At 45.1% G+C, this 14,117-nt stretch overlaps 1 protein-coding gene across 1 annotated transcript in view; it reads left to right on the forward strand.

Moving 5' to 3' along the window:
* The window catches only part of MAP3K3 (mitogen-activated protein kinase kinase kinase 3), a 34,327-nt gene that overhangs the window by 12,985 nt on the left and 7,225 nt on the right, over positions 1–14,117 (forward strand). Inside the window, exons 6-15 of the mRNA XM_083877606.1 lie at positions 95–208; positions 2,414–2,534; positions 5,850–5,983; positions 7,138–7,199; positions 7,636–7,703; positions 7,930–8,022; positions 8,853–9,044; positions 10,637–10,785; positions 12,572–12,703; positions 13,376–13,505. Coding sequence (XP_083733732.1) covers positions 95–208; positions 2,414–2,534; positions 5,850–5,983; positions 7,138–7,199; positions 7,636–7,703; positions 7,930–8,022; positions 8,853–9,044; positions 10,637–10,785; positions 12,572–12,703; positions 13,376–13,505 — 1,195 coding nt within the window. The remainder of the gene's footprint in view (positions 1–94; positions 209–2,413; positions 2,535–5,849; positions 5,984–7,137; positions 7,200–7,635; positions 7,704–7,929; positions 8,023–8,852; positions 9,045–10,636; positions 10,786–12,571; positions 12,704–13,375; positions 13,506–14,117) is intronic.

Below are 14,117 nucleotides of genomic sequence, written 5' to 3' on the forward strand. Positions count from 1 at the left end.
TCTAATGTTTGTTTAAATACCTATTGTAGAAGTAGACTTCTTTTTTTTTCCTGTCTTTTCTAATGTGATTTTTTTACTGCTCTTTATTTTGCAGCTGTCTATTCCTTTGAAAAACCAAGATGACTTGGATAAAGCTGTAGATCTCTTAGACAGGAGCTCCAATGTGAAAAGCCTGAGGATACTGTTGCTGTCCCAGGACAGAAACCATGTAGGTAACAACAGCTCTGGCACCGCAGCAAAATCAAGGGGCTTACCCTTAAGACTCCAAAGCACAGTGACAGCATTAACTGAGTGTGACAGGGATTATAAAATCACTTTTCCCAGGCACAAATGCATGTGTTTATCCTCTTTGCATTGCCTCAACTAGAGGTGTCTTTTTGTGTTGGGTTTTTTTTCCCCTGACTGCAGCAGCTGTTTGGGGACTAAAACATGGCAGAGTTTTAAGCTGTCATGTGAAGGCCATTTTTTATATCAAATACCCAGCGGCTGCAGGCAGAAAACACTTGATGAATTTGGTTTGCAGAGAAGTTTTATTAGCTTTGATTAATAGCACAGTGTTGCAAATGTGTGAAATTATTTTGCCTTTAGAGTACAGGTTGTCCTGGAAGAAAAGCCTTTAGCACTTTTTTCTCTGGATGAGAAGCCTGGGGACAGCTCCCAGTGATTTTTCATTTCTAGAGCCCTAATGCATTGAGTCCAGCCTGGCTCTGTGGAACCTGAGCTGCCTTTGCTCAGACCTAAGATAAACTCTCCTCCACCACAGGTGGCTGTGGCAGTGAGTGTCAATGTGGTTTGCTTTTTTTCCTTTTTTTCAGTAGACAAGATCAGAATATGAGAAATAGACATTTAAGTCAAGCTCCCAAAGATGCCTATTTTGGACAATGAATGAACTGCAATCTGAAGAAGGCAAAAAGAGTCAGAATTTTCCTTTATTTCTGATCTGTGACTGGAAAACACAGTTCACTCTACCAATATCTCTATTTTTATTTTTTTTTTCCTTCAGAATTAAGGTCATACAGCTTTTCAAACCAAAGACCTCAATAGCTTAGGTATTTGATTTGCAAATTACCACATTCTCCTGAAGAGTGTGACACAGAAAGCTGCTCTCTTGGTAGTACCTTGTCAATCTGGAATGTTCATCCCTATTCAAGTTCTGCAGGCTGAGAGCTCAGCTCTTGAAATAATCACACCTGTAATTCTTGGAACTGTCATGATAACTTAAATGTACTTCTCGCTATTTCTTAATTTGATAATCCACAGTAATGGAAATACAGAGAACTTGAGGAGTGTTAACAGTCCTTCCCCAAATGACTGGGGAGGTGTAGGAGGGGATGATGCTGTTCCTTGTCCTGTGCCCTTCCCCTGAGCGATTGTTGCTGCCTGTTCTGTAGACAATACTTGGCAAGAAGGTCTTTGGTCTGACCTGGTGGAGTCAGACCAAAGTTCTGCGTTGTCAGGAAACATCCTGGAAAAGGTGGCCTCAACTTTTGGTACAGCACAGGCAGGCAATCCTCCTTGCCAGCCCTCTGTTCATGTCAGTGCCTTCAGGCTGCAGCCAGGTATCAAATGATACCATCTGACTTTGCATGACCAGTAAACACTTGGTAAATCTCACCCTGCACCAGCCAGTAGCCACTGCTGATGTCCTTTTATTAGCTGTTTTTTCCTCTTTTACTCGAAGCAGAAACAAACAGCAAAGCCTTCAGTAAGTGCCACTGTTTCCCCCCCTCTCCTCCAGCTTCCTCTGCTGCTGCGAGTTGCCTGACAGGAGAGCCCTCCGTGGGATAAAGCCCACAAGCCTGAAGGAGGTTTCTTGGCTGCATGATCTCATCCCACTGAGGGAGTGGGAAGCATTATTTTTCCTGAAGTACAGGATGCAGATTTTGTTTTGGTTGTGCTCTTTTTCTTTTTCTGGGGATGGAAAGGTGGCTTCGGCACAAATCTGTACAGAAAGCAAATAAACTTTCCAGCAGTAGCTGGGTCCCTTGTACCAGGAGCCCGTCAGGTTTCTTCTGCAACAGTGCAAGATTCAGAATTTCTCTCTGCTGGCCAAGGTGGCTGATGGAAATTGCAGGTGCTTCTGTGTTCTGGTCTCAGGGGGTGACAGGAGCCTCTCGTGTTTACCTGGGAGTGTCAGACACTGGGACCTGCAAATCCTGCACTTGAGTTGAGCTGCACTTGTTCTACAAGTTCAGGAGTTCTCTGACTCCTGTTTTACACCATAATTGTGAACCTGGCTCTTTTGCTGCCTTTTTGTGTGTGTTTTCTGAATTAATAAGATGATTTCAGGCTCTAGAACTGTTGCTCAGCACTTTCTTGGTACTAAGTGTAATATTTTCAAATCTGTGGCCGGACTACTTGAGCTCCTTCATCTCACTTTATTTTGTTTTATTCTTTTCATTTTGCCCAACAGACCAGTTCCTCACCCCATTCTGGACTGCCCAAGCAGGTCAGGATTAAAACTTCCCAGTCTGTGGGGGATGTGAGCACACCCTATCAGCAGCCAGAACCCAGGAGCAGGCATCTGTCTGTCAGTGAGTATTTTTGCCACTTGTACATGTTTTTGTTTGTTGAAATGTATCTTTGGGGCATTAGTGTTTATGGTACAGCATTTAGGAGAGCCTTGAGAAATTGAAAGGTTATTTTGGGACAAGGCGGTTCGTTTTCAAAGGCTCTTAATGTGTTTACAATAGAATGTCTCAAAGTTCCTTGCTAAGTTGTGGAACAGCTGAGGAGCTGCTAAAGGGGATGTCCTAAAGCCAGAGCCATTGTGGTTAGAAGTTTGGAAAGCTGATGTGAGTCTATTAAGGTTTTTATTTAGATTGGCAATTTCAGTTCATGAAACCTTGATTTGATTTTTTTTTTTTTATGTCGGGCTTTGGAATCTGTCCTGACTCCTGTAATCAAGCATTTTACTAGGAATTACTATTGCATATCCAACTAGTGTCCTACATTCTGAGTTGCCTAAACTTTCACTCTTGGAATTATCAGGTGAGTAGAGCACCAGACAAAATCAGAGGTACACAAAAGATAATGAAAAAAAAAACAGAGCAATATGTACCTTTCTGTCATTTCCTTGGGTTTCTGTTAGCTCAGTGAACTCCTGTTTAGGGACAAGGTTCTGTAAGACTTTTGTAGTTTTTATGACTTCTATCTCTGGCAGATTTGTCTGATTTCTCCCAATTTCTATGTTACAACCTTCTGTGTAACCGTGCAGTGCAATTCAAATCTGTTCTTGATTTGAACAGATCTTGATCTTGACAGATCTCAAGATCTGTCTGGTCTTGAGTGATGCTCAAAGGTGTTAACCTTCATATGAAAAACTAAAACACCTTCAAAGGAGTGTTTCAGTTTCAATAACTCTGTAAACTTGAGGCAGAATTATTACACGATTTTAGATCAGTATTTGCAGTGCAAAGTATCAAATAAATCAGCTTAAACCACAACAGTCTCCATACTGGGGGTCGAAGCCAGAGTTGGATCCACACTGTTCTGACCAGAGGTAACTGGGAGGATGAGCTCAGAGGGAAGGATTTGTGAACTAGACCAGGAGTTCTCAGTGTGGGACTTGTCTAACAAACCTTCTTGTATCCTGCGGAGAGTTTGCTGATCCCCTTCTGTACAGTTTGCTTTTATGAGGCAGCAAACAAACAAAGGAGCACTGAAAGCTTGTGAAGTACGTGACTGAAACAGGGGCAAAGAGACTTTTCCCATCCTTCCTAGTTTGAAGTTAATGTGCATAAAAAGAGCAGCAGTCCTTGGTCCTGAGAAGCGGTGTCCATGCACATCTGAGCACCACGTTTCTTCTATAACAGACAAATTGAATGTCAAAATTATTTTATTTAAAATAGATCTACATATATATTTCTCTATACTGACATTCTGAGGTATCCAGATAATGGTGCCAAAGCCAACAGACTGTAGTGAGTGTCTGTCATGGGTAAACTGTGGTAATAAGGGGCCCCTTCTGTATCCCAGTTACACACTCTTTCCTCTTATCCCGACTTAGGGATGCTTTCTGAATAGCTTGTCATTCATCAGTCAAGAAACCATTGGTTTTATTTTCTGAACATGTCAAAATACATTATGAGGAGGTCCAGAAGAGTTCCAGTTCTGTCAGAGGTTTGTTGGTAATTTGGCAATACCTCGGACGTGCATCAATTTCTTCTTCCATCTCTTTTCCTGTCTTCAGTCTGGAAAAGGAATGTGCCCTGGTGGTTTAGGCATAGAGACTCTCCAGCTTGTACCATGTCATGCAATTAAAGCCCAAAGCAGTGTTCAGCTCAAGCTTTTTGCAAGCAGGGGAGGGAGCTGAGCTCCAAACACCCTCGAGCCTATTGTCACCAGCTCAGAGCTTTGGAAGTAAAGATAACTTTTATTTAAAAAAAAAAAAAAAAAAAAAAAAAAAAAAGCTGCTAAGCATTCTGGCAGGGCTTGTGTTTTTTCCACTCACTTCCTTTGATATACATGGATTTAGTGCCGACTTCCTTTTCCTGCCCAGGGATGGGGCCTTTCCACAAGAGCAGCTGGGCCGGTGCCAGCGGCGCTGGGCTCCTCTGGCCGGGGCATCTGTCGGAAGCAGTGAAAGTGCTCCAGGCCTGGGGCACACCCGGGGCTATCCCACCCTCCAAACGGCTCCAGAGGGCACAGGAGCCCTGGGAGCTGCTTGGGAAATCAGCTGGGAGCTCAGAGCAATAGATGGTGGACTTGACAGGCTTGGGCTTTGTGATCTTGGAGGTCTTCTCCAACCTTAATGATCCTATGATTTTATTAATCTCTTTTTTTTTCATGTCGTTCACCCCCCTCGCACTGTAAGCCATACCAGTATTGTTCATTTTCCTTCTGCAGCCCCCTCAAAGGTGTGTGCTCTGCTTTTCAGCCCCCTTAAAGGTGTGTGCTCTGCTTTTCAGCCTCCTTAAATGTGTGTGCTCTGCTTTTCAGCCCCCTTAAAGGTGTGTGCTCTGCTTTTCAGCCTCTTTAAAGGTGTGTGCTCTGCCTTTCAGCCCCCTTAAAGGTGTGTGCTCTGCTTTTCAGCTCACTTCTCCCAGCTCTTTGCCTTTGCTCTTTATTACAACTTCTATAGAAAATATTTTCCTTGGGAGAATATTTGCTGATCTTTACCCATCTTTCCTAGCACCTGAGTACACACAGTTAATTAAAGACAGTGTTGTAAGGGGCACAGCTTGAGGGCTGATCTTCACCTGCTGCCTCTGACCTCGAGCAGACTGGCTGGACCACAGCAGTTCTTGGAACTCACAGTGGGAATTGGTGGCAGCTGCAGGTGGATAGGTCACTGCAAAAAGGGGATTTTTTTTTTCCTTCCTGTATCTAAAGTTTCATCTTCTTTGAGATCTGCAAGGAAAAAAATAAACTCTAAGAGTGAAATTTCTCTCAGTAGGTAGCACAAGAGAAACTCTTTAGGCAGTGCCATTAGCAGATGATTAAACTGGATTAAACTATGTTCAGAGGGTTGAGCAGAAGAGGTTAGAAATAGATGACTGCATTGTCAGGAGCTTCAGCAGTAATCGTGTAACATCTGAAACATCACACATCAGACAGTTTGGTTTTCCTGGTTCCCTGTCTGTCCAGACTGGAGGGTTCACTGGTGTTCCTGTGGCGATGATAGAGGTTTGGTGCAGGAGGAGATTGGGGATTGTTGTGTGCAGCAGTGTCCCAGCAGTGAGTCTGGAGCCTGATAGATGGTGGTAGAGGAGATTTGGGGATTGTTGTGTGCAGCAGTGTCCCAGCAGTGAGTCTGGAGCCTGATAGATGGTGGTAGAGGAGATTTGGGGATTGTTGTGTGCAGCAGTGTCCCAGCAGTGTGACTCTGGACTCTGTCCTCGTTGCAGGCTCCCAGAACACGGGCCGCAGCTCTCCCCCGCCCGGCTACGTCCCCGAGCGGCAGCAGCGCATCGCCCGCCAGGGCTCCTACACCAGCATCCACAGCGAGGGCGAGTTCATCCCCGAGACCAGCGAGCAGTGCGTGAGTACAGCCCAGAGCCCCAGGGAGCTCCTGGGGCCTCAGAGATCTGCTGGGGCTTGGGCCTGCTGTAACTCTCCAGGGGAATGGTTTCTCCCTTCTGACCCCCTGGAGTTCCTCACCACTTAGAGTGACCCTTCCTTCCTTCTCTGACCCCACTGGCTGTGGTCCAGCTGGCTCTTCCCTGACCAGGGGGCTATAAATTGTCTCCCCTTTCTTTGTTCTACCTCTTTACCCCCTGGAATTTCAAAGAATAAATGTCTGGGACAAAGGTCCCAGGGAAAGGGCCTCTTCTGAGATCTCTCACCTCATCCTTGGTATAATTCTCTCCAAATCCTCCTAATAACTGAGCTAAAGCCCCCGGGAGGAGGGGAGAGACAGAATTATACATGGGCCCCCTTGTCTTTGCCCAAATATTTGCTGGCTGTGGTTGCATCAACACCTTTAAGTGATGAGGCACAGCTTGTCCAGAAAGTTGTGGCTGCCCCATCCCTGGAAGTGTCCAAGGGCAACCTTAGAGCAGCCTGATCTAGTGGAAGGTATCTCTGCCCGTGGCAGGAAGTGGAATTGGATAAAGTCCTTTCCAACCCAAACCATTCTGGGATTGTGAAAGTGCTGCTTTGTGCATTTAAACAGCTTCAAATTGTGGCTGTGGAAGTTGAAAGCCTTTGTTGGGCTGCCAGAAGCAGTTCCCTGTTCTGGGCATTGCCCCTCCACCTCTGACTGAGCAGTTTTGGTGCTGTCACACATGTGACAAGGTTTCCTATTACCAGGTTTGTGTGACCCTCTTGCTTTTGAAACTCTGCTCTCCATTCAAAAAAGTGGGAAGTGAGGCCAAAGGGCGACTTGCAGGTGGAGGCAGCAGCACCAGCAGAGGCTGTTCCTGGAGCTAGTTGGGATCAAAATGCAGGACAAGGCTGCTAAAGCTTGCATTTTTCACAGCAGAGTCTTTCAACAACTAAAGCAGTGCCTCAGATTTTATATGAACCTAATTTCTGTGGGAGATAAAGGAAAATTGTACATTTAAATGGGCTTAGATTCCCTTGTTCAGCTGGACATCCTGCAGGCAAACAGCTGTGGGCTCTGCTCCTCTGGCACAGTCTCTGCTGGGCCCTGGACTGCACTGATGTTGCTCTGTGGTTTCTTCTGCGTTGCAGATGCTGGACCCTCTAAGCAGTGCTGAAAACTCAGTGTCAGGAAGCTGCCAGTCCTTGGACAGGTGAGCAGCCAGGTACAAATGTACAAACTGGTGAGAACGTGGGTGCTCAGATGGAAATGCCAGTTGTACTTACATAAAATCCTTTTTTTCTATCTCTATACATTTTCTTGGAGGGAAACAAGAACTTACTTCCTACCTATATCCTACTGCATTTCTTAAAGAGCATTAACTGTGTCTTAAGGCTGTGTTATTTTCTGGCACAACCACAGACCAACAAACTGGTGCTTCAGTAGCTTTATGTTATAAATACAAAGTTCTGAAAGTGAGCAGCCTGTGAGGAGCCACCCCTCTGAGAACATCTGGCTGCAGGGTATTTTAATGTCTTTTAGAAAAGGCTCTGCTTGTTCATTTAAAAAAAAAAATAAAAAAAAAAAAAAAAAAAAAATAAGTACCCCAAACAACAGCAAAACTTATTCTTGCCTTCTTTCTCTGATAGTCCTTCTTTTCGGAAGTCACGGATGTCAAGGGCACAAAGCTTTCCTGATAACAGGCAGGAGTTCTCAGGTATGTCTTTGGTGCAGAGATTATTTGATACAGACATTTTCTACTCTTGGCTGGCCACCCTCCCTGCTTGCTGGGATTGTATAAATAGAACTGGGGATCTGTTGATGGATAAGCTATGAAATTATTTATTGCCTCTTCCTAAAAACCTCACTGTTGGAGAAAAATTCTGTCATTAGAAGTTACATTTTGAAGTAGCCTCACTTTTTGTCTTTGCTTCTCCTGCCAGAACGTGAGAATCAGATCTATGACAAAGCAGGCAAAGGTGGGACCTACCCCCGGCGCTACAACGTCTCCATGCAGCACAAGGACTACAACGAGGGTGAGTTGCTCTCAGACCTCCCATTCCAGGCTGGGAAAAAAAAAAAAAAAAAAGGTGAGGCAATGGCAACCTCTACATGAGTGAACTCCTATTTGGAGAGTCTGGAAGTGCCCTGATCCTTCCAGCTGGTGCTGAGGTTGATGCTGCTGTGCATGATGCCTCATTGTCATGGAAACCACTGGTTGTTGTTTGTAATTCTTTGTTTACTTCGTCCTTTCTGGGGTTATCCAGGCTGAGTAGGGGAATTGTGGACACAGTTGTTAGACTTGGCCCTATATAAGTGGATTCCTACCACAGAGATTGATTATACTTTGCTAATTTGCATTGCAGACTTGTTTCTGGATCTTTTAAATATAGCAGGAACTTAAAGAATTACATCTCTGCTCATCAGATGGCTTTATGCAAATTAATCTCTCGAAATTTCACGAGGTGCAAGTTGGCACAATCTTTGTTTATGGTTTTTATTTGCAAGTCTGGGCACGTTATCTGGAAAGTAATTTTGTCTGTAGTTGTTAACAAAACTTGGAGCTTGTGCTCAGAGCCTGCAAACCAGATTTTTCCTTTGGAAGGTAAGTTTAGGTCTTACAGCACCGAGGGCATCACAAAGTGTTCTCTGCCTTCTGCTTTGGGAACGATCCAGAGCTGTACTGAGCTCAGGCAGCACCAGCCCTGAGCTGTTCCATTTTTGCATCTCGTCTGCTTGGCAGCAGATCCTGCTCCATGGGGACAGAGCAGAACTTGGGATTTCTCTCCCTTCTCCCCGCTGCTCAACCCCCAGCCACGACCTTCCCCCTGCAGCCATTTATGAAAACGGTGAATTTCTCCCCCAGGCCGAAGGACCTTTCCCCGGATCCGGCGCCACCAGGGGAATCTCTTCACTTTGGTGCCTTCCAGCCGCTCCCTGAGCACCAACGGGGAGAACCTGGGGCTGGCCCTGCAGTACCTGGACCCGCGGGGCCGCCTGCGCAGCGCCGACAGCGAGAACGCGCTGGGCGTGCAGGAGAGGAACATCGCCACCAAATGTAGGAGCTCACCCAGCTGGGCTGTGGGCAGGGGGGGCTCTCAGGGGGAACTCCAGACCCCATACATGGCCATGACCTGGCTTTTACAGGCCATTGAACCCACCTCGTTCTCTGGCTCTGCTTTGAGAATTGTTTGTCACACCCACAAGACGAGTCTTTTTCTTCTCAGATTCCTTCTGGGAGCTGGCCTTTCCTTTAGAAAGCATTGCAAATTCAGCTAAGGAGTAAAAAAAAAAAAACTTCCTTGATCTGGATGATCTACAGGATTCTTAAAACAGGCAGACAAGCTCATTTATTTTCTTGCCACATTAACATTTTCAGTCAGGCTTTTGGGTTACAGTTATTCTACTAGTTGAGAGCTGTATGTATTTCACTTGCTCCTTAGTAGAAGGATTTATTTCTGTATTAATGGCATCCTTGAGTTGTTTTGTTGGACAACTTTCTATTATAAAAATAAAAAAGAAATGGAACATAAGTAATTACCGATGAACTCAGATATCCCATACAGTAATTTAAGGATCAAAATGAAGAATAAGCTTGTAGCAGAGTTAAGGAACACACTAAAATACCAGCTGGCAGTAAATCTGATAAAATTAGACGTGGCAAAGCTAATCTCTCAGCTCTTCTGTATTTTCACACTGCTCAGATGGCTGGTTCCTGTCTTTGTTTTTAAAATTTCTTGTTAGATCATGTCAGATCAAACATAATTGGATGCATTGCACTGCAGGAATCTGGTAGTGTTGCTTTCAAAGTTGGAGCTAAAGCACTGGTCTTTGAGTAATACGCTTTGGGATTAGGGGCAGTGTAAAAAACTGGGCTCAGGTATTAATCTCTGGGTCAGGAGACAGCTGCTTGTGCAATCTGAGGGCTCCTAATGCCCTGAGAGTGGAACCTCTTGCTGGTGTTGGAGATGCTGCTTTGCCTGGGTATCGTGGGGATTTTAATCAAGCCTGACTGTTCAGCAGGTGAAGGAGATACCCACAATGTGCTGACATGGTCCCTACTTTTATCAATGTCCAGTAGGGAATTATGACTTCTAATCCTTCTGGTTAGAGAGGGCCTTGCAGTAAAATCCTTCCTGTAGAGGTAACCCCAAGTTAGCTTGGCAAAGAAACTCGGAATAATGTCCTTCAAGTGTCCCAGAAGCTTAAGTCATTCCCAGCTGGCTGGGATTGATTTAGAAGGCTAATCCAGCTCTTCTTCATCTGATGCATGTGGTAACTACAGATCGAGGGTCAAAGCTGCTCTTTAGTTGCTGCATCATCTCTTAAGGTAGTGGTTTTGTAGAATCCACCTGCTGGTGGAATGGAATTTCACCAACCCCAGTGAATAACTTGTCTGTGAAACACATTTGCAAAACGTTTTGTGGTGTCATTTTAATGGGACACCAGTCAGCAGATCCTGAGGGTCTGGATGGTTGGATTGTGTTCAGAGCTCTGCCACAAACTCCTCACTCCAGGAGAGCACCTCGTGTTTATTCAACTGCAGAATACCTGCTTCAGTCCTGCTATGATAGAGATTGGTCCTTGAAAAACCCACCTTTGTTTTTAAATAGTATAATGAGAAGGGAAATCCCTGCTGTTGTCTCTTAGCTCCGAGTGCTCCAATAAACTGGCGCCGGGGGAAGCTGCTGGGCCAGGGCGCCTTCGGCCGCGTCTATTTGTGCTACGACGTGGACACGGGCAGGGAGCTCGCAGCCAAGCAGGTCCAGTTCGATCCAGAGAGCCCTGAAACAAGCAAGGTAATTCTCATCTCAGCTTCTAAAACCCCTCTGAGGTCCTGCACAATGTCTCTCTCTGTCTGTCCTTGAAAGCTGGCACCTTGTTTAGTTCGTACTAAGGTTTCGAGTCATGTGGAGAAGAATAGGAGTAATTTAAAAACGACTTTTCTGTGTTATTAACTTCAGCCTGAAACTGAAATCCATTTTCTAGCTTCGTTCTTGGCTCTCGTTTCTCAGCTTTTTGGGTTTTTGCCAGGTTACTTGAGGAATACTAGACTGCCCTGTGTTCCTGGTTAGACATGGATGTGAATGAAACTAAACCCAGCAAGAGTAGGGTTGGTTTTTTTTTTTTTTTCCTTTTTGAACAAAAAAAGCTGCTTGCGCATGCAAAACCCACTTCTAGGTCTGTAGGGTAGACCCTGTATCAAGTGCATTAATTACCAATTTTCACTTCTGAATTTTCCATGTCCTTAAAAACAAATTGAGCTGTGGGGTGTAAATTAATCAAGAAGAGTGATGTGACAACACTTTAGACACTTTAGTGTAGGTGAGACAGGCACCTTGAAATTGTGGGACAGCACTCAACTCCCTCCACAGGGGACGCAGCTGGAATGTCCTTTGGGTTCTTTGCTGGTGTTTTAGCAATGTACCAGTTTCCCAACATTGAACAAATTCACTTTGAACTAGAATAATTGATCCATGAAGATTTAATTATTTTTATTTTATGTGGGATTTTGGTGCCAAGATATGTCCTAAAGTGGGAAGTTCTGCTGTGTCTGTGTTGTAAATCAGACAGTAACTCTGAGCCAAGGAGGAAGTCTGAAATACATTTTGAAGGCACTGAAACTCCAAACCTTAAACTATTATTTGGTCTGATTAAGAAGCTTCCTCTGGTTCCTACAACATTCAGGTTCTTGCTCTAAGGTTCTGCATCCTCTCCCAGAGTGAGAGAGCTGAACCTGATACCTTCCCATGGCAGGGCTGGAAAGAGTTAAACGGGACAAATTCTGGGAGAAAACATTATTCCTTTTTCCATAAATCCTCATTCCTCGGTACCTTTGATGTTCCTCCTGTTCAATCCCTGTATTCAGCAAGAACCTGATACTCTTTCTGAGCAACAAACATCTGTGATTCCATCTGAAACTGCTGGATAACCTCTTTGCCTTTGCATCGTGATACCCTGTTGTCTGTGGCAAGAGCAAAGCAAAGGATCAGTTTCATGTGCAGAGCTGCAGATTCTTTGAAGTAAATAGGAGAGGAAGCTGTTTGTAGGGTTGATTCCAGTAAATCATCAGCGTCAATCAGAACAGGACTGGGTTGACAGAAGCTTAACAACTCTCAGCACCTGTTGTTTTGCTCTCCAGTGGATTGAAGTTCCAGTTCTGTAACTGTATTCAGAGCTGTTCCATAATTAACACTCCCTGTCCTCAGCTTAGTGAGAGAAGTGAGGTTATACCTGGGTTGTCCATGGAGAATCCCTTCAGCCACCCGGGGTAAAGCCATGCAGCTGACCAGAATCAAGGCAAAGAACAAAGTTTTTCTGCTACTAAATCAATATATGATCCTGCCTGTGTTGTATCAAAGCTTCCACACCAACACTTTGCTACAGATAGTGCAGTAAAAATGAAGGGGAAGGCCTGGTAATGTTTGCCTTTTCCAAGAAGCAGATAAAGCAATGTCATGGATTACACTTCTCAGTGTAGCAGTGCTCTCATCCTGCCATTGGCTTGACAAATTTATTTTTTTTTATTTATTTATTATATATTTCCTGGGGCTGCAATCTTATTTTCTCCTTCAACATCCATAGGAAGTGAGTGCCCTGGAGTGTGAAATTCAGCTGCTGAAGAATCTCCAGCACGACCGCATTGTGCAGTATTACGGCTGCTTAAGGGACCGAGCAGAGAAGACCTTGACCATCTTCATGGAGTACATGCCAGGGGTAAGAGCTGCACAGTCAAGGACCAGAAAGGGAGCTAGCTGGGTTTGTCAGCTGCTTTATTAGTTGCTGTCATTCCCCCAGATATGTCATCCACCTCAGACCCTCTCAGGGCTCTGCCTTCTCACGCTGGCTCATAATGCCACCAACTTTCATTTTATTTGTGTCCAAATAACCTCTTTGTTTCTTTTCCTTAAGTGTCTTGTACTTGAAATACATTCTCTGTAACAGTCATAAAGCCAGTTCTTTACTTCAGTCTAAATTTGTTCCGCCAAAGTACCTCAAAGGACTTGGGCCTACAGGTAAATCCCGGTAACTGAATTACCAGAATCATGGTAGAGCCAGTGAGGCTAAAACTGACTCTCCAAACAGAGAGACTTTTGACCCAGATCAGTCCGCTGAACTATTTTATTGCTTGTCTTCACAACCAGTTTGTACCAGCAGACAGAACCTCCTTAAGGCATTTTTGCCTGAAGCCTGTCCTTGCTGTTCTCAAAAAGGGCTTCTTAGGGCGAGATGCTCAGAGAGCCTCCCAGAAAGGCTTTAACAGAGGCCAGAGCTCATTGTGGGGCCAGTTCAGTGTGTTACACCCAGAGCTTGTGGGAGTTCAATGGACACTGCAGGATTTGTGCTTTGTCACCTCTTTGCCAGTTCCTTGTGTTTGGTTTTTGTCAGGGGTCAGTGAAGGACCAGCTGAAGGCGTACGGGGCCCTGACGGAAAACGTCACCCGGAAATACACGCGGCAGATCCTCGAGGGCGTCTCGTACCTTCACAGCAACATGATCGTGCACAGGGACATCAAGGGTGAGAGTTTCCCCTTTGCCAGGGGAAAAGAACTCTCCCAGCACTGGTGCACTCAGTTTGAGAGCAGAAGGGTTTCACGTGGGCACGCACCAGATAATGCCAACAATGAGGTTCTTGATCTCACTGCAGCTTCAGAGGGAGAATTGGGTTTAGTGTGTAAACCTCAGTTTGTGTCCACATGAAAGCTAAGCTCCAAAGTTTGCTTTTTCCCTGGTGCTTTGTGTTCAGGACCTCTGACCAAGTAAAGTGGAGATTGACTCGTTTATTGTAGGAGTTCAAAATGGTTTAATTAGCTACATCTGTTACCCAGCTGACCAGAAAGCAATGCTTGCACTCAACAAAGCAGCATCCCAGTAAAATCCTTCTCTACACAGCTCTGTTCTCTCTCAGCCCTTGGCCTGGGGGCCCTGCTAGGCTGGCTGAGCTGTTTACAGGCACTGTAACAATGCTGGTGCTGACTCAGCTCTCATTTCCCTCCCCCCTTCACTTCCTTGTGTTTTTCCCTGAAGTTTTTCCCATTTACAGCCATTAGCAATTGGCTTGTCTACAGCTCGAATTAAAGAAATGATGTTTAGCAGGTCACCTGAGGCTTAGCGGGGAAGGAGCCATACC

The sequence above is a fragment of the Zosterops lateralis genome, assembly GCF_965231275.1.
Source record: "Zosterops lateralis genome assembly, chromosome: 24".
In the NCBI taxonomy this organism is placed as follows: Eukaryota; Metazoa; Chordata; class Aves; order Passeriformes; family Zosteropidae; genus Zosterops; species Zosterops lateralis.